The sequence below is a fragment of the Delphinapterus leucas genome, chromosome 7 (genome assembly GCF_059928025.1).
Source record: "Delphinapterus leucas isolate spDelLeu-1000000601 "Yukka" chromosome 7, BTC_Dleu_Yukka2, whole genome shotgun sequence".
Classification (NCBI taxonomy): Eukaryota; Metazoa; Chordata; class Mammalia; order Artiodactyla; family Monodontidae; genus Delphinapterus; species Delphinapterus leucas.
In genome coordinates this window covers 101234596-101255001 of record NC_143135.1, presented here as the reverse complement: position 1 = coordinate 101255001, position 20406 = coordinate 101234596, and the positions used below count along the sequence as shown (strand labels likewise).

Here is a 20406-nt window from a genome sequence, read left to right as displayed (position 1 = left end):
CAATTTCCCCCCCTTTTTCTCAAGCCCACTGTTTCACTTTTTAGGAGCAAATGTGAGAAATGAGAAGCATCTCAATGGGACTTGCAGGAAAACATCCAGGACTCTCAGATACACCTTTAAGTTCTTAAAAGTGAAACCCTTTGGCTCCCTGAAGTGTCACCTCTTTACTAAGGCAAGTGGGTTCCCCCCACCTCCACTGCCTGTTTTTAAGAAATGTCTATAATAAAGCCACGTTTTCAGAGGCTATGACATAACTGATGATGGAGTAAATCTTCTCTAATTTGGAGACATTAAGAAGTAAAACAGAACAATATCTTGAAATTCTGTGTTGGTTGAAACACAAAAAAAGAAGCAAAATACTCTCTTTCAAATCGTTTTACTTTGTGAAGGTTTCACCCTGCACTCACACGTGAGAGTGTGTGTCTGTGCGGGGGGTGCAAGGGTGCGTGCATGTGTGGGAAGGGGGCGAGGGGGAGGTAGGGAAGACACTAGGGGTGGGAGGGGCAGCAGTGAGCAAGTCTGAAGACGTGTGGTTTTTTCACTTGACCAACTCAAATTCCAGAAACAGTGACGTTCTACTGCCATCTCGCGGCACCATGAGATATTCACAAGCGGCATGACCTGCTCAGATTCTATAAACTAAATCCCACAACAACCCAGTAGCCCACGCAAAGATGTTTATCTGTGAAAAGATTGGAATAAGAAATAATCTCCCTTTATTTATTCAAAAGGATCAAGTGCTTCACATCAATTTGGTTCAGAAAGACCTCAGGTCTTAAAACTAAGGCTACCACAACATTTATTTTGCCATATATTAACAGTTTCATGTTGAAAAAGGCTCAACGTAAAAAATCACTTTCAAAACCTACATTGTCACATAAACCAGAACACTTGTAAACGATAAAGTTCTTTCTTCAATATTCAATATTTTCGATTTCATCCATGTCTTCAGGGTTGAGTTGCTTAATACTGCTGTCTAAAAGAACAAAAGAGAATGGAACAGTCTTATCCCAGGGCCTAAACGAAATTTCATTCCATCCAATTGCATTTCTGAAGATAGAGATACCTTGTATAGAAAGCCTCGAGATACTGGGACATTCTCTCGATTAGGTGAGGAAGGGATGGTATCCAAATAACCAATCCATACTAACTACAATGGCATCAAATGCACCAGACAAGACAACATACATGTCTAAATACTGTGGGGCAGAAAAAAATCGCCAGAGTGCAGAGAGGGGAACCTGGGAAGGTGCCTGGTTGAGCTCAGGAGGGTGAAGCGGGCGTGTGCACTGAGGGGGCAGGTTTGCTGGATGGCAACAGGGAGTGTTGATTACCATAGCAACAGTGACCTTACTGGTTCTTTCTCCGCCCCTATCCCTCCTCCGTTATCCTAATGCAGGGGTGCTTACTCAACTTCCCTGAAGGGTCCACAGCCAGTCTGCAAACCTTTTAAAATTATATTCCAAATTGTACATATGTGCTTGTGTGCATTTCCCCGGGGACAGTGTCCTCTGCTTCCCACAGAGGTTAAGTACCATTGTCCTAAAGGTGAAAGGTACATCTGGAGTCCTGCGAGGGTTCTTCCTCGCCTGCTCCGCAGCCGTATCTATCCAGGGCCCTGGGGCAGGGGGACATCTCAGCTTCTGTTACCCTTCAAGTTTCCACCAGACTGCAACACGCCTGTCCAAGAGCCCCAGAGGGTTAGCAGAGCCTGCCTTGTTTAGATGGTGGGGGTGGGGGGGCGGGCACTGGAGGAAGGCAGCAGGCCTCAGGATTTAGGACTGTCCTAGTTGGTCGCTGGGGCAACAGGAAGGGAAAAATGTACATAAAAAAGGAAGCTGGGGACACAATATCATCTTAAAGGAGCTTACTACTTTGCCTAGGGTGGTTCTTCATGGACGTAAAATCTGCTCCAGATCCCAGAATGAGCAATAAGATAGAAATATGAGCTCCTATCAATTCCACTTGGTTTTCACAGCTTCCTTTAATTACCCCCGCCTCCTGTTAGGAACTCTGGCACTAAGAAGTAGAAGCCTACTCGCTGGCTCCTGCCCCCACCCGATCACAAGCCTCTGGGCTCGAGGTCCATGACACACATCGTCACTGTCAACGTGGGCAGGTCCACAGCTCTGGGCATGAAGGGTACTACTCACTGAAGTGGTCCTGGATCTTCATCAGCAGGGGCAGCTTATCCACCTCGATCATGTTGAAGGCAAGGCCTTTCCTGCCAAAGCGGCCTGTCCGCCCAATACGGTGGAGGTAGGTCTCATAGTCCGGCTCCTCTGCTGGGTTCACAGGCAGGTCAAAGTTCACAACAATCGTGACCTGCTTCACATCAATCCCTGGAAGAGGAACGACACTGCAGGGTCCTGCAACTTTTTCCTCAGGACATAGCTATTCAAGAACCACATTTGCCAAGGGAATTCTCATTTAATAGACACGATCTGTAAATCACACCTGCTTTTACGTAAATGAAATAGGTCCTTTGGTCAGGCAGTTTGCTTGCAAGTATGTATGTCTATGATGCCGGATGAGAGTGTCAGTAGAAGCGAATTATACATAAGTCTAAATATGTACAAAGTGCGTGTGCATGCACGTGTGCGTGTGTGTGCGCGTGCGTGTGTGCTTGTGTGTCGGGGAGGGGCTCTCAGCAGGTCACAGAGCCCTTCCATCTTCTCCACCCCCACTGTGCTAAGTGCCCAGCAAGCCCCTTAGTCTCACATCCCCTTGCCCATCACAGGGCCCCAGCTCCACCCCATCCCACGGCCATTGTTCTCGTCAGGCCATTTTATCCATTGCCTCAACTGTTACAACAATTTCCGGACTGCCCTCCCCAGTCCCTCATCTCCCCCTCCTCTAATCGTCACCGTGGTCACCACAGCAACGTCCAGAGCACTTGTGTTTAGAATCCAGCTGCCCAAACAGTACAGGATGAAGTACAAACGACTCGAGACTTCCAAGAGTTCTCCCCTTCCTTTCATACCTTTCACTCCTAGTGTGTGCTCACCTAGTGCCTCCATTCCTCAACACTAATAAGCTGTCTGGGTCATAATCCTTGTCCTCCCTGTACTGTGCTTTGACTCTGGAGCAATTTGTGCCCTCTTTTCTCTGGGGTCTGGAGTTGTGCTGTCCAGTATGGTAACCATTGGCCTTATGGCTATTTAAATTCATTCAAATTAAAAATCCAGCTCCTCAGCCACGCTAGTCACACATCAAGTGCACAACAGCCACCATATATAGGAGATTTGTATCAATGCAAAAATTTCTATTGGCTAGTGCCGGTCTAGAGAGTCAGGAGTCTAGGCAGCACGCTCCCGAGGGGAAGGAACCTCATCCTTTTTTAGGCTACTCCTCCAAATGCCAAGCTCAGCACTCATGGCAGGTCCTCGGTTCTATCTGGTGAACTAGTAATAAATTAGGAAACATGGTTTGAGTATGCGGTGTAGGCAAGGATACAGGAGGAATGAGGAAAGTACGAAGGCCCTCTTGAAAAACCAAAGATTTTTCTTCCAGTAGTCAACAGTTTTAAAATTAAAAACACCTCAGAGATGACCAACATCATTAGTCATTAGGGAACACAAGTTGAAAACACGAGATACCACACACATCTACTAGAAAGCTTAAGATGAAGAAAGAGTGTCAATACCAATTACTGACAGGGATGGAGAACAACTGGAACTCTCCTATGTTGCTGGTAGAGATGCAAAAGGGTACAGCCACTCTGGAGAACAGTTTTGCAGTGTCCTATAAAGCTAAACATACACTTACCACATGACCCAGGAATCCTCCTCCTAGGCATTTACCCAAGAGAGATGAAAGCATATGTTCACCTAAGCCTTATACATGAATGTTTATTACAGATTTAGCCCAAACAGCCCCAAGCTGTAACCAATCCAAATGTCCATCAGCTGGTGAAAGGAAGACCTAATTGCGGTACGACCCAGTCAACGGAATACTACTTGGCAATAACAAGGAATGACCTACTGATACATGTAACAACATTGATGAATTCCAAAGTATGGTGTCAAGTAGAATAAATCAGACACAAAGGCTACCAACTCTATGATTTAACTTACGTGTCATTCTGCAAAAGACAAAAGTCCAGAGACAGAGATCTGGTCAGTAGTTGGCAGGGGTCATTAGTTACAGAGACTCATTGAAAATGTGCACTGAGGAATTTTGAGGGGAGATGGAAATGTTCCATATTTTGATTACAGTGACGGGTACGTGACTATATATGTTTGTCAAAACTCTCTAAACGTATCTTAAAAAGAGTGAATTTTATCATATGTAAATGATACCTCAATAAACTTGACTTTAAGTGCGTACACATACACACCTCGAGCACAGACGTTGGTTGTTACAAGAACTTTCTCCTTCCCATCTCGAAACCTCTGAATGACGGAAGCTCGCTGATCCACAGTCAGCTCTCCACTTAACAGAGACACCTGGTGGCCATCCTGCATCATCTCCACAGTCAACCATTTGGCATTTTGACGAGTCTGCATGAAAATCAAAACCCAGCATGGCGCCCAAGTTGAAGCAGCCTGGCTATGTGTGCAGCGCTCATGTCTGCAGGGCATGGGAGCTGGGGGTGCTGCAGAGGAGTTTTGCTTCACCTTCCCGTTGGGGCCTAGAGGGATCTGAGAATGTGGCAGGGGATTCTCCCTCCCCTGTGCTTTTAAGGGGCACATCCTCTCAACCTGTAAGAGCTTTGGCTTCTCAGCCCCGAAACAGAGAATAAAATGCTCCGCCCACCTCTCATGGTGGTCTGATGACAAAATGAGGTAACCTAACAATGATGACATCCTTGTGTACGCCAGGCACTTTGCTAAAACCTTTACGTGCATCACGTTCATCTGCTTTCATAATGATCTGATGAAGCAGCTACCTAAGTTCATTTAAAAAAACTGAAAAATAAACCCAAAGCTTAAAACCATTAAGTGATTTGCCCAAGGTCACATGGCTAGTTGTCACATGGTCACATGGCAGAGCTGAGCTTTCCTTTACTCTACAAGTATGTTTCCAGGGCCATCCAAGTGCTGGGTGGGGCTATTCTAGGGCGGGGGCATGAAGGTGAGTGGAACAGGTGAGAGCCTGCCCTCATGGAGCTGACAGTGTGCACATGGTGGTGAAAACATACAACCAAGACACGAACACGAAAAACGTCAGATAGGAAAAGTAAATACGAAAATAAAAACAAGGGGCTGTTAATAGTGAGTGACTGAGTGGCTACTTTGCTCATAGTAAGTTAGGAGTAGAAGAGAACATTCTTGACCTGATAAAGGGTATCTATGGAAACACTACAATAAACATCAACCTGAATGGGCAAGTGTTAGAAGCAGTCCCTCTAAAAGAAGGATGCCCAGGGAGTTCCCCGGTGGCCTAGTAGTTAGGATTCCAGGCTTTCACTGCCGTGGCCCAGCTTAAATCCCTTGTCAGGCAACTGAGATCCCACAAGCGGCGTGGCGCGGCGTGACCAAAAAAGAAAGAAAGAAAAGAAGAAATAAAAGAAGGATGCCCTCTGTTTCACACCATATTGAAGTCCTATTCCATTACTTCAGTTTCACCCATAAAATACAGACTCACCTGGCAGAATATGATGGCCTGGCCAATGGTGATGCCACCATAAATGTTGCACAGAGCCTGGTACTTGTCTCTCCTATTCCTGCACAGCACATAATACTGTCGGATGTTGTTCAGGGTCAGCTCCTCTTTCCGTAACTTGATAATGTTGGGGTCAGGAATGATTCGCTCCGCAAACTGCCACACGGAGTCTTCAAAGGTCGCTGAAAAGAGGAGCATCTGGCACTCGGAGGGTAAAGCTCTACGAGAGAGGAGGGAAGAAGGCCGTCACCCGATGGCCAGGCCTGTCCCTCTCCTGGGGGGGCCGCTTCCAGCACTTGACGCCCATGGCCATCAGCTGCCCCCCACGCCCCTGCTCCTGCTCTGGGGTCACCGTGAAACGTGCTGCGGCCACGACAACTACACCTGCTGCAGAGCGCCACGTGTCAGGCCCTCCCGCCCACCGAGAATCCGGGAAAATGGATACACTGAATGTGCGGCTCCAGAGTGAAGTGTAGGTGAGTGATCTGGGTTTTCACGCCAGTCTTCTCCTTAGGAGAGATGGGCTCGTGAAGCCTAGGGTGTCAGTCTAGGTGCTGTTTATGGCAATCATCCCGCACAAGTTCCATGCGGATGAAGGGCACAGAGGCTCATCATTCGATGGCAGGTGTTCTACCTCTGGGGCGGGAAAGAACAGCCACATTAAGTCTATTTGGAACGGGAAGAACCTGGATATAAGTAAAAGGGGAGCAGAAGGGGAAGATGCTACTGCACGTGGAATGTAAACTGAACCCACAGTGAACAGAGGCTAATTCAAAAAAAAAGGCAAAATGAATGTACGGAGTCAGCAGTCAGGATACAGCTAAGCCTGTGGAGGAGAGAGGGGCGGGTGACAGGAAAGGGGCTGCAGGGGATTTCCGGGGTGCCAGTAAAGTTCTATGTCTTGACCTGGGCCACTGTCCCACGAGCACAGCCTCTCTGTGATAGTTCACCCAGCAGTACACTTAGGATTTGTATATTTCTCTGTACATATTTTAGACATCAATTAAAAAGTTAATTCTTTAAACAACAAAATAGAAGAGAGACCAGAGAGGAATCACTGCCTTTGAGAAGACAACAGAGCACTAAGAGAGTAAGCTGTTAGGGCTAAAAGGGAGCAGGTGAGCTCATACAGTCCACCGATTCCCAAACATTATTTCAAGCCTGGGACCTGAATCATCTGGGAGCTTTTCAAACAACAATCGGACCGATTTCTGGTTGGCCACGGGAGACTACGTTTGTTACCTTCTCAGTGTCCGGCATCCCACTAATGTGACTATAAAGTGATTAAGATATGAACTCACAAAACGTGCAGAATAAGATAAGAGAAACGGGTGGATGTTTCAATATATTTTTGCAAGACGGAAAAGTGTGATAACCAAGAAAGTGGATGAAGCTACAATACGAGCGCTACAGAGGGAAGTGCTGATGCAAAGACAGCGGTTCTCTCAGAACCACTGGGAGGCCTAGGACGTGCAAGACCAGAGGCCTGGTGGGGTGGGGTGAGGGCTGTGAGAAGACATGAGGAGAATCTGTATCAGCAGGCTGCGTCGCTCTGCCATCTGCTCTCCCACACCCTTCACCTGGAAAAAGAGGGCACTAGGACTGGTAGCCCCAGGCTGCGGCCATTTCATTCCAGAAAGAAAACTTACACAAATTGCCCAAGGGAAGGAAACATGGGCTGCTCTGCAGAACACACTGGATTTTGAAGACTTAGTATGAAAAGAAAGAATGCAAAATATTTCATTAACAATTTTTAGATTGATAACATTACTTGCTAAGATGCTATTTTTGATATGTCACGTTAAATAAAATATTCTATAACATGAATTTCACCTGTTTCTTTTTTAATGTGGCTATTAGAAAAATTTTAAATTACACATCTGACTTGCATTATATTTCTATTGGACAGTGCTGTGATTTAATGTATTTTAAGCAAAAGAAAGGAAAACTGAACAATGGAGGGATGAACAACCAACATGAATACCCTAATTTTACTCAATATTCTTTTTAGTAGAAAAGCCCTTTTTGACTATTGAATCTTCCCTAGACTTCTGCATCTTTTATTCACTGTTACATTTAAACATACCAACTTATTGGTAGGGGATGGCAAGAAGGGAGTCTTGCTTGATCTTAGGCCCACATTTTTTTAAACAGGAAGGCTGGATGAAAATATATACAAGGAGCAGCTGGACCCCACCCTTCTTTGGCAGCTAAGCTTGTACAAGCAGAAGAGCCTCAGCAGAAGGTGAGAGTAAAGCAGACAGCTGAACAGGGGATCAAGTGAAAATACGTATGCTGAACGGTGGACCCCTCCCAGCCCATCCACCAGAGCATCCTGCTCTGCTCCCAGGATGCCAGCAACCGAGTGTCCCGGGAAGGAGATCAGAGACATTACATACTCCTAAAGACCTCCAGGTGACAAGCGTCCTAAAGTGAAGCTTCCAAGTCACACGCCCCAACCGCCGATAAATAAGAGCTGTCGATAAATACGCTTTCTAGTTCCTCAGCTTGGGTTATGAAAGGCTAGTGCAGGGTCACCAGATGTGAGGAGGAAAGATCCGTCACAAAGACAGACTGTAGCCAACAAACATAAAAGGAAACTTAAATCACTCAGAGACAGGGTTGAGAACAGAAAAAAAATTTTAATGCTATAATTAATATCCTCAAAGAGATAACTGTAGATATCACGTATCTTTCTTGTGTTATGGATGTTTTGCATCCATAAGACAAGAAAAGGAAGCTATGGAAAAGAAACAGAGGACAATGCCAGTATGATCCAGACAGGACAGAAAAAGGCTAACCGACTGTGTTATTTTAGTGACGGATGGAATGACACATACAACTGGGTTAAAGAGGTAAATAATGGAAACAGAGCAGACTGCACCAAATGAAGGGATGCATTTGGGACTAGGCCTGGTGGAGAAGGGATGTGGAAAGCAAATATGGAAACTGAATCGCACAAGTTCAGGATGAGACAGGCAATACTTCTAAATTAAGTTTTTTGCCTCCTCCAAACACACCAGTGCTCAGCTGAATTAGTTTGCCCACACCATGCAAAGGGACACATGTGACTCTATCTTTCCCTTGCCATCCCTATGAAACTGAGTCAAGTTACATTTCCTGGTTCAGAGGCTGCAAGTAAAGTGTCCTGCGGGTGAACAAGGCGGGAACTTTTGATAACAGACGTCTTTCCTCTCTCAGTGTAGAGTGGAGTGTCTCAGATCTTACCAGAGACCATGCTTCTACAGTATATCCAGTGAGATTTCAAATCACGGTAACACAAAATACATGCCCCACCCCTCCAATCTCTTAGGTACTTGGTTTTGAAAAAATGGAGTCTCAAAACATCTTTTTGGCTTCTATGAAGTTTTTATACAACACAGAAAATATACAACAAAAGACTGTTGACATTGTATCCAAATACAAATTAGCCTTTGTTCAACTCCCTGCATGAGCGGCAGGCAGTGCAAATGTATATTCTGGCATATTCCATTCAGTCTATAAATTCCTTATCAAAGAACATGAGAAGATCTTACCAGCTAAATGTCCTGCATCCTTTGTACACAATACTTTTAAAAACACATACAATATGCTTACCTGTGACACTGAGCTTTTCATTACCAAAGTTTTGGGTCATTTTGTTATTTCAAACTTGCAGAAGCCTTACTAAGATTTCTAACTGTGCAGAAATGGATGCAGAGCTACCTCAGACGTGTGCCTACAAGATGCCTGCCATTGCAGCTGGCCAGTGAAAAGATTTAAAATGTTGGCCTATTTTCAAAGTTTGAGACAAAAAGAATGTCCAACTCCAACCTGGAAATACGTCAAGGATGAGAATGGAGAAAAGATTATAGTAAAATAGAAATAACACACTGTGTCTCCATAACTGTCTGATGACTTGTGAAGAGGCCTTGTACTGACTGCACCTGAGCTGTCTGGTGTTCTGTAAAGGCTGCAACAAAAACCTGTAGCAAAAAATGACTCATTTTTCCTTTTTTTAGGAATAAAACTGCTGCAGAAGTCGAAAAATGTCAGCAGAAAAGGACGGCCAAGTTGAGGACTTTCTAATTTCTTTACTAAATTTGTAAAGAATCCATCTTTCAGTTTGACAAGTTTAAGTCACCTCTGTGCTTTATAATCGTTTTCCCTGAGGAGAAGGGGTTTCACTTATGATGACATCTAATAGACTTCAGAGTGTCTGAAAATGATGGACATTTTAGACATGGATAACCTAAACGATGGATTTAGAGATGCAAAGGATCTGAATGACAAACAGTTGGTCCACCGAAACAAGCCTGCGGGTACAGTGGAAGAACATTTTGAAGGAGCTAGAAATTGATTCTTGCAAGTCTAAAAACCACTGTTGCTAGTAGGTAAGCTCCTAAGTATTCTATGCTTGAACACTTTTGTTCAGAGGATATCACACTGGACTGATACCAAGAATCAGTGTGGGTTTCTACTATATATAAAATAGATAACTAGTAAGGACCTACTGTATAGCACAGGGAACTCAAATCAATGCTCTGTAATGACATGTATTAAAAAAGAATCTAAAGAAGACTGGATATATGTATACCTATAACAGATTCACTTTGCTGTACAGCAGAAAACTAACACAACACTGTACATCAACTATACTCCCCCCCCAAGAAAAAAGAATCAGTGTGGGCTTAATAAGGGCAGAGCTGCAAGTCAAAATGAATTTTAGATTTGACTATATTCTGTTTTACTGCCACAGACAAGAAAAGAGGGCTGCAGGGAGTTCAGAGGATACTAGAAAAGAGAGAGTCAAAACATCTTACCACACGATGAGACAGAAAAAAAAGTGTCATTATTGTCTCTGTCATTAAATGCAGGTACAGTAAGTCCCCTACATACGAACCTTCAAGTTGTGAACCTTCAAAGATGCGGATGTGTGTTCACATGTACAATCACGCTAAGTTAGTTCACGTGTCTGGCGTATGTTGTCACGTGCATGCACCCTCTACAAGTGGTTGTGCTTTTGTGTACTTTACTGTGCCATACTGTATAGAGTACAGAAGTGCAGTATCTTTATTTGAAGCAAGAGGATGACTTCACTGAACTCCTTGCTGTGCAACACAAGGAGCTTACTAATGAAGACGTGATGGAATTGGAGGCCCAGAGAAAGGATGAAGAGAGACAAGAGGAAGAAGTAACTGAAGAACTGAAGAGATTCATGACTCAGGAAATGGCAAGAGGATTTTCTTTATTTGAGGAGGCACCGTTAGTTTTTGACGCACAGGACCCAAATGCAGAATGGTACATGAAGGTTGCAGCAGCCGTTCAGAACGCTATCCAGTGTTACCGTGTCATCTATGATGAGAAAAAAAGAGCTACTGCCCAGACGTCACTGGATCATTTTACAAGAGGGTAGATAGAATTGAATCCAGCAAGGAACCAGAACCTGTGCCAGCAACGTCAGGCGTGAGTGACACTGCAGCTTGTCCTCCGTCTCCTATTACTTACAATCCTTCAGCTTTACCGTCTCCCACCTCCTCTCCCTCCTCCAGTCAGTAACCCTTCTTGCCTGTTCACTTGATGCCAGTCCCTGTAATGCCAGCTGTTGTACTGCACTGCTGTACCTTTCAAGGTACTTGAAAAGTAAGATTAAAAATATTTTATTTTTTGTGTTTGTTTTTTATGTATTATTTGTGTGAAGAGCATTATGAACCTATTACAGTACAGTACTATATAGCCAATTGTGCTAGTTGGGTACTCAGGCTAACTTTGTTGGACTTATGAACAAACTGGACTTAACGAACACGCCCTCGGAACGGAACTCATTTGTATGTGGGGACTTACTGTAATATGTTTAATTAGTTCTATCGTATTTACGTTCTCCTCATAAATAGTTCTATAATTATGTATCTTAAGTATATACAATAGGGAATTCCAGGGAGGTCCAGTGGTCAGGACTCAGCGCTCTCACTGCTGAGGGCCTGGGTTTGATCCCTGGTTGGGGAACTAAGATCCTGCAAGCTGTGTGGTGTGGCCAAAAAAAAAGAAAAAAAAAACAAAAAAAAAGAATATACAATAGCACAGCCTCCAAAATTTAAGCAGCCTATCATGTTTAAAAAGATTAAATTGCTGTATCAGAGACGAAACATTATTGCTGTATTTTTCTCATACATATTGTTTAATTAGTTCTCCTATGAGTTACTACTAATTGCCAGTTTAGCTCTACAGTTGTTGTGTTTAAATAGTAGCACTAATGTAACAGGAAAGTACAGGATAATACATAATTTCAAATAAACGTATTTTCCATATTTTTATGTTAAAGTAATAACACGTGTACGATTATTTCTTCTGTATTATATATATATATATATATATATATATATATGAGATATATGTGTGTGTATGTATGTACATATATATTTGCCTGCTACGACTGTATCCCGGGTTGTCTTCCTAAAAAGTTGGTCACCGCAGGGAAAGAAGTAACATAAGAAATTTCCCCAGATCTGGCATGTACAAGTTTTGGGAATGAGAAGAGTGTACCATGTGTCTAGTACAATGAAGAAAAAAAGATCTGAACCAAAGCACATCATTGAGAAGTTCCAGTACATCATGGAGAAAAAGATTCCAAAACCTTCTAGTGAGGAAAAAACAGATCACAGACAAAAGTCTGAGCATCAGGAAGACATTAAACTTTCCAGCAGCAACACTGGAAACAGAGCATTAATTATAGTAAAAAAAACAACCACTTTTCTGTTTTTAACACTGTCTCCGAATTTACAGGAAGAAAGCTTTTCAAGACAGGATTCCACATCCAGGGAAACTCAACCCAAAGATCAAATTTACAGGTACAGTAAAAACACTTTCAGACAAGCAGGGGCTAGAAAATGAACTTCCTACACATCCTTTTGCAGGAAGCCATTAGCAGATACATTCCAGCATATTCAGTAAACCAACAGTACGCCAAGAAGAAGGACCCACAAGACAGGAGATTCGAAACTGTTAATGAGGACAGGGGAAACCTGTAATGCGGCTGTGACCACAGGACTGGAGTGCAACCAGTCCAGGCTGAAACTGGAGACAGTGAGTGTGGGAGATCTTCCAGACAAAAAGAAACTGATGGAATTTTAAGATGTATTTGACTATCTGGAGATATCATTGACATATGACATGTATGATGAAACAGGTAGAGAAAAATTAAAGACCACTACACAGTGATAGTAACCAAATGAAGGAAAATAGGCAACTCTAGGGGGAGAAGCACAAGAAAAACATAATTATAATAATTCAATACTCAGCAGTGAACGTTATTTGTGTTGTGATAATGATATCAATACCAGCTGTGAATGTAACCAACAACGTTGTATATAACGAATATACAACGAGAAATACCAATGTGAGCAGGTTATTTAAAGGTATGAAAGTTAATGTCGTAACGGGCAGTATTCTCTAGGGGTTGGGGCAGGGGATTACTAGTTATCATTACAAGTCTTTCAATATTATACTTGAATTTAACACAGTGTATAAATACTTTATTTAAAAATGAGCGATGCAGACTCTTAAAGCCCACTCCCAGAAATTCTGACTCAGTAAGGTTCAGGCTGGGCTGATAATCTGAAATTTTAAGCCCCTTGGTGATCCTGGGAGAGAGGCCTAGGAAATCGACAGGATTTATTTAACAACTTACAGGCAAAGTCAGGACTAGATACTAGGCTACTGATCCCAGGCTGCTGTGTCCTCACAATAGTGCTATCAGGTTTTAATGAATTCCCTTTAGAATTTTGCTCAAATATAAGATTACTGGCAAAATTTGGTGCAGACCCACTGTGTATGGATTCCATCCGTAAGCCTGCAGCACAAGAGTAAAGCAATCAGGCAAGAGTACAAGATGAAGAAGTTGGGAAATTACAGCAGGCTGAAGGCCCATTGAGCTGGTGAAAATAATGAAAACCCAACTTGTTTTAAAGGTGAAAGAAGTGGGGAATAAGCAGTAAAGACAATTAGGAGCAGCAGACAAATGAAATTCCTTCCCTGGACAGAAGATCCAGGAAGAAAAGGCTGGATGTGAAGGTTACCTTTGAATACGAATGCTTTGGTCTGAGAATCCTTGCGTGTCGATCATCACATCTGCTTCATCCAGGACAAACACACGAATCTTAGTCAAATCAATTAATTTTTGCTTGAAACACCAATCTAGGACAGTCCCAGGAGTGCCAATTATAATCTGTTTGGTGACATGAGTGCCTCTGGGAACTAGGGAGCAAAGGAAAAGGGTTTAAAGGTTTCCTTCAGATGCAAACGACTCTAACCATCCACAATTCCCGGTAATGAAACGCATTTCATAATGGTTTTCCAAGTGCCAACCCTGAGGGTCTTTGTGGTTTTTGATTTTACAGAGTTTTAGGATAAATTCCCAAGTTTCTAGCTTTACAGTAATGATAATAGTCACGCATATTTGACTCTGCCCCACGGTCATTTTAAAAGCCACCCTGGGTTACGCGTCTCTAACTGAGACTTGGGAGGTACAGGTTACTTAAAGAAAAAAAAAAAAAAAAAGCCACCCTGCAGCATTCCCATTGTCCTACTGTCCTACAGAAACACTGGCACAGCAGTGAAAGGCCTACAAATCTTCCCCAAATGGAAAACAACCAAAATGTCTATCAACAGGTTACATGAAATAAATGACAGAATATTATACAGCGAGTCAAAAGAATGAGGTGGGGCTACACATACTGACATGAAAAGATGTTTAAAACGCGTAAGTTTTTGAACAGTATAAAAAAAAATGCTCCCATTTTTGTAAGCACACAAAGATTTGTTAACAAAACCATAGTTGTCTTCGGAAATAGGTTTTTGAAAGAAAGAACAACTTTCAGTTTTACCTTTGAATTTTCTGTTTTAAAGTTTTTTTTTTTTCACTTTATGCATGTAATACTTTAATGAAAAAGTGAAACAATAAAAGCTGTTCTGCACAAAACGACTGAGCCTCACAGAAAAGAACAAGCAAAAGCATCCTCTTCTGGGCCGTGGGAATGATGCAGCTAACATTTACTGGGTCCTTATTATGTGCCAGGGGTGTGCACAGTGCTTTATCTGTATCATTTTATTTAATTCCAGTAACAACTCTATGATATAGGTGCCATTATATCCACCATTTTAGAGGCAAGAAAGCAGAGAAGGTATATACCACGACTGTGTCAGTGGTGCAGTTGGGATTTAAAGTATCAGCCAGGGCTGGCTTGCTGGTACATACTTCGATTCCCTCGAATGGCGTACATCACTTGAACATCCACACAGAATTTCCCCATCCGTTCGACCACACGGCCAGTTTGCAGAGCCAGTTCATAAGTAGGAGCCAAGCAGAGGCACTGAGAGAGGGAGAGAGGGAGAGAGAGAGAAGGGTGGAAGGAGAAAGGTTCATTAACAGCCATCACGCAATTCTGAAATACAATTAAAATTTGTGCAGGGAGAGGCACAGGAGTGAAACTGGAGATTTTGGTTGAACAGAATATTTTTACTTGAATACGACTGAGCAGCTGATAGATCTAGGGTGAATGCTGAGTATGGAAGTGGAGAAGGGGCTGAAGGATGAAGAAGCAGCTTCCTTTTATATGTTCCTCTCTGAAAGGTCATGAAGAAACACAGGTTATGGCTCACGCTGTTTTGGTAGAGGAAAAATGGAATGTAGGGGGGCTGGGAATCAAAAAGAGAAGGGATGCAAGACTAATTACAGCTTGAGTGTGGAAACACAGCTAAAGTGATAAAAACAGTTTCCACACACATTTCTCAACATGTGTTCAAGCATAGCTTCTCCTAAAGGAGTTTTACTCATGATATCAAACCCCAGATATAAATTTCCCTGAACTTGTCTAAGGAAAGCACAGGATTTCCTATGCCTGTCACTAGTCACCCACGTCCATGTCCACAGGTTATCTTGCTGCGCAGGTTGTAAAGTTCCTGAGGGAATCCTTGCTGCCCCATAGCTTTGAGCTCACCCAACACTTGGGCTCCCAGTTTGTCAATCAATTCGATGAACACAGGTTGGAGAAAGAGGGAGATCACCAGATACTTTCCATGTACTGACACTAGGTTGGGAGAAGGGCAAGCGCAGTTCTAGTCCCTGCTCAGTCGCTCTCTGACAACTGTGACCTCACGTGTGACCTTTCCCTCTCCAAGCCTCTGTTTCCTTCTCCACTAAATGAGTAGGAGGGACTGGGTGACCTACAGCTATATAACTATCACTACTGAATGCTCACTTTATGTTGAGCACGGTGCTAAAAAATGTACATTAATTCACTCAATCTGCATGACAATCCTATGAGGCAGGTATTCATTCATTCATTCATTCATTCATTCAATGTTTAAGGAGTGGTTTCTACAAGCCAAGCACTGTGACTGAAGTTAGGGTTCAAGGGTGAACAGAACAACTGTGATCCATACCTTTATAAGTGTTATCTTTACTGACAAGAAAACATACTCCAAAAGATTTACTACCTCGCCTAAGACTTTCAGCTGGTAAGTAGAGAGGCTGGGATTGGAACCAGTCAAACTGTAAAGCCTGTGCTCTCAATCACTGCCCCATACTGCTGCCCAATACTCTGATTTTATGAAAGAACGTCTATTCTAAATATCATCACATCATGGCAACAATATTGCCTATTACTAAAATACCCTTGGCACCGCAAGCATTCCCATCTCTCTCCCAGCCTTTCCTTACCTGTGGAAACAATTCCAAGGCATTAACTCTGCTTAGCATTGCCAAGACAAAAGCAGCTGTCTTTCCTGTTCCAGACTGACTCTGGGCTATGAGGTTCTGAGGTCTGTAGAAAAGAGGATGTGCTGGACATAAACTGAATACAAGCTCCTGGGTATAAACTGAATATAAGTGACTAAAAATAACCAGTTGGAATACCACTACCGTAGAAACTCACGGATGTGCCAGCATCATAGGGAGAGCCATCTCTTGAATTTTGGATGGTCTATTAAATCCCATTGCATAGATCCCTTTTAGTAACTCTTCTTTTCTGTCAAAAAAACCCAAAAAATCAAATACTTAAAGTCTGTGATGCGTCAGTAGACTCAGAAATACAAACTTGAAAGGTGCATTTCTAAATTAGGCCACTTTGCAAGTGAGTATAAAAAGTAATATTTGGAAATATACAAGTTAAACCTCAACTCTCAAACATATATACAATCCTGTCTGCACAGTTGGAGCACTAAAGTAATAAGTTATGTCATAAGCCCAGGCCAAGGATAGTAGTAAGGGCCTAACGTTGAACTTTCTCTTGAACCAAGAAAAAAAAAAGGAAAAACTCATCTGATAGAAGTGTATCAATTTTCCAGTAGAGTTTTATTTTCCACACAAGCAGAAAACTAAGTGAGATTTATTGTTTATTTCTTTTTAGTCAATGACAAACTTTAACGTTTCAATGGCAATTTTCAGAGAAAACAAAATTTCATTTAGGTGATTCTTATATCAATTCTCTCTAGGAGCAGAAGACGCAATATTAGCTCATTCTTCTGAGCCAGTATTTTTAAATGCGTCTTTCCTGGGGTCTCAGGATAGATGTTAGAAAGAGGATAAAGTGAAGTAGGCTGGAATACTTCCACTACAATGACAGGCACATTTTGGACATGCTTAATTGGTAGATTACTGGCAGCCAACCTTTAATTATAAGTAAGCTTCTCCCCAACCAGAAAGCAGGCATTGGGATTTTGGATTTCCCCACTTACATAAGTCCGTATCAGTAACTCGACCTATTTAAATACATTTCCTTAATGCCAGTTGATAACTCCCTAGGAAATGCAAACCTATTTGGGAAAGTTATTCATTTAAATACCATCTGAGACAAAAAAAATAATAATAATTAAAAAGGTAAAAGCTTGTAACTTATCTAAAGGGGTATTTGGGTCATCAAAATTCCTGTTATCTGTACTCTGGTATGGAGAGTAGCAATATGGCTGTGTCTGGCTTAGCCATCCCCCTTAGCACAGCAAGCTCAAAATATTTTACCATCAAAAATGTTCTCAAGTCGTTGGACAATTCAGATATCCTAGTGTTCCTCTTTGAGCTATATTTTAATTGCATGCAAAATGTCCACATCTCATTTGAACACTGACCATTAGAACACGAAGGAGATCCTGATGATTATTATTAGCAGATTAGTTTGTTCTGTGCTATGCTCTCTGGAATTTTCCCACACTTAAAGTACGAATACTCACAGCCGCAGCTCTTCAAATGTTTTCACCGAGTAGAGTGGAGAGCTGGGATCCTTTTGTAAGACTTCAACTCGGTGACTGGATTCTACTAAGGACTGCCGGATTAACTTGTTCAAGAGTGAATTAGCTGCCAATTCCACTAGAAAAGCAAGGATAAAACAGGGGATACTGCAGGGGGAAAGTCAAGCCTCCTGAATGACATCTAACAAGTTGCCTCCTTCCATTCACGGGTTGTATATCAAGCAACTGTCCCTACTCTCATTTTTCTTCCAAAAGAAGGTTCTAAAAAGAATGACACAGCACTGAGAATTCCTTTTCGTTTCCACGAGGATCCAGTTTCTTATGCTCTGTTGCTACGCCAACCTCTAACCTCAACCAAGCCTACATCTATTGCCAGCAGACCTAATTTTTCCTTGCCAGCTGAAAATTCGTAACCCATTCCTGCATATTCTATTTCAATTTCCTCTAAAGAAGTAATCCTGACTCCCAAGTTAGTATTTCTTCTGATAGTCACTATTTATAAAGAAAACAGAAGCAAAGATGGTTCTTTTCCAATTAAGATGGTATTACTCACCCACGTTGTGAAAGTCATGATTAAAGGAAACAGAATGCCAGTAAATACACGCAAATGAATTTATTTCCTACCTCCATCTTCTTCACCATCTTCTTCGGTGTTATTAACAGAACCGTCTAAAAGGATGGAAGAGAAACAACTGTAAAGATAAATGCCAAGCAGGAACATCCAGCGCATCATCCCAGTTTCTCCTGCCGACTCTACAGTGTGTACAAAGGAAGGGTCAAGCAGTGGAGGAGTGGGTAAAAAGACTGGAAAGGTAGTGGAGGGTCTTGAATGTTAAATTATGGGAGCCAAAGTTGCCAGGGACATGAGGAAAGCAACGCTTTTTAAATGAACTGAGCCCAATCTTCTTTAACAACACTCACCTACGTTTGTAACGGTAGTACTCTTAATACCCTGAAGGTTCTTCCGGGGATGGATGAGGTTTGAAAACTATTGAAAGATACAAATTTCAATCAATATTGTGAAGCAAGGCATCAAGCAGCCCAGTGCCACCCCCTAACACGGGCTGGAAGGGAGGCAGGGAAGGCCACGCCAATACTGTTTCCTTTGCGATATTATGTATTAACGGATTCCTTTGAGAAGCAGGTCTCCTGTATGAATTATCCTAAAATCAGAGGAGACTTTCTACTGCCCCTGTATATGACATTCCTCTTTATAAGCCTCTAGTCTAAATGTGACAGTCCTCGGCGGGTCACAGCACGAGCAAGGGATAGCAGATAGAAAAGCACGTTGGTAGATCAGATGGAGGCTGAGGCTTAACGGTCAAATTGGGACAGGAGAAAACTCAGGGTCTACTTGGGGCTCCCAGCTGCTTTCCCTCCCGCAGATGTCTTCATTTTGCCTTTTAAAACCAAAGGTCTTGCTTCTCTCGGGGTCTCCTTTCCCGTGGCCCTCTTCCAAATCCTTGTCACACCTCCCCACCACCATCTGACACTCGGCTCCAAACCGTAGCGGAGCTCTCCCTTCCCCTCCCCAGCACATTTCCCTCCGGGAGTGCTATTCTAGCCCCTAACCCCCTTGCCCTCCCCGGTTCGGTGGCAGTTACGTGGCCGTTCAGCCCCTCGCTCTCCGCAGCCCCTGCGTCGCCTCCCCAAAGTAACGACGCCATAGCTGCGATCGCCGCTTCCGCTCCCAGCACGTGCGGCCGCCACAGGCGCGAGGTAGTGCCCGGCCTCACCCAGCGGCCAATGGGCTTTCTCGGGGGGCCGACCAGCCGCCGTGCGCAGGCGCCCGAACTCCGAGGTGGTGGTGGGAGGAGTCGGGGGAGGAGGGCGGGGTCCGCGCAGGAGGGAGCTGGCTGTAGTGGTCTGCCAGTGCCCCAGTCAGCGCCAGGCGTTGGAAAGGCGGTCGGGGCGCTATCGTGGTGAACGTTCGCCCGCGGGACCTCTGCTGAGCAACAGCAGCGTGGGACTCTAAGCGGCAGCAATCTCCGTACTGATTCGAGAGTCCTACCTCTCCTACCCCACCACCCTCTCCCCAGACTATTCTCCTGGTGGTGAAGCAGGACCCCTCCACCCCGCTTCAAGCTCTTGTGCCCGCGTCCCCCCGAAATTTCCGCTTCTGCGTTGCAGGATGTCAGAAAGGCTAGTGAATGTCGTAGGAAAGTGGAGAGTCAGAATTGGTGAGTTTCATCCGACAAATGAATTCGAATGCGAAAGATGCAGAGAGGAAGTAAAGTTGTTCAAGCTCTATTGTCCCTGTTACTAGATACCTGTGATGTTTCCACATACTGGCTTATTTTCATTTTAATTCTGATACGCGCCTCTTGGTAAAGCAATCCGGAGAAAACGGTTTCCCTTTCGGTACAACCTTCACCTGCTACCTTCACCTGCATAGTCCGGGATAGATTCTGTGCACTAATGACTGCTAAATTTGGACAAAAGAACCAGATCCCCACCCCACCCCACCCCCCACCCCCGCCAGTTTTCTAACTGAAATCTTGCGGTTTCGATCAGCATCTCTAGAAAAACGCGCAAACAAAACCTAGTTATGATCTCTCCGTGGTGCTGAAGCAAGACTCC

General features: G+C 43.5%; 1 protein-coding gene across 1 annotated transcript; it reads right to left on the bottom strand.

The window, feature by feature from the left end:
* Positions 1-235: 235 nt before the first annotated feature.
* On the bottom strand, positions 236-19617 carry DDX25 (DEAD-box helicase 25). The gene is made up of 12 exons (XM_022556252.3): positions 19431-19617; positions 18748-18814; positions 18451-18495; positions 17809-17944; positions 16518-16610; positions 16304-16406; positions 14840-14954; positions 13662-13839; positions 5590-5827; positions 4340-4502; positions 2154-2342; positions 236-976 (listed from the first exon to the last, which is right to left on the bottom strand). The coding sequence occupies exons 1-12, from the start codon at positions 19491-19493 to the stop codon at positions 915-917; spliced, it is 1452 nt and encodes a 483-aa protein (XP_022411960.1). The 5' UTR covers positions 19494-19617; the 3' UTR covers positions 236-914.
* Positions 19618-20406: the final 789 nt, after the last annotated feature.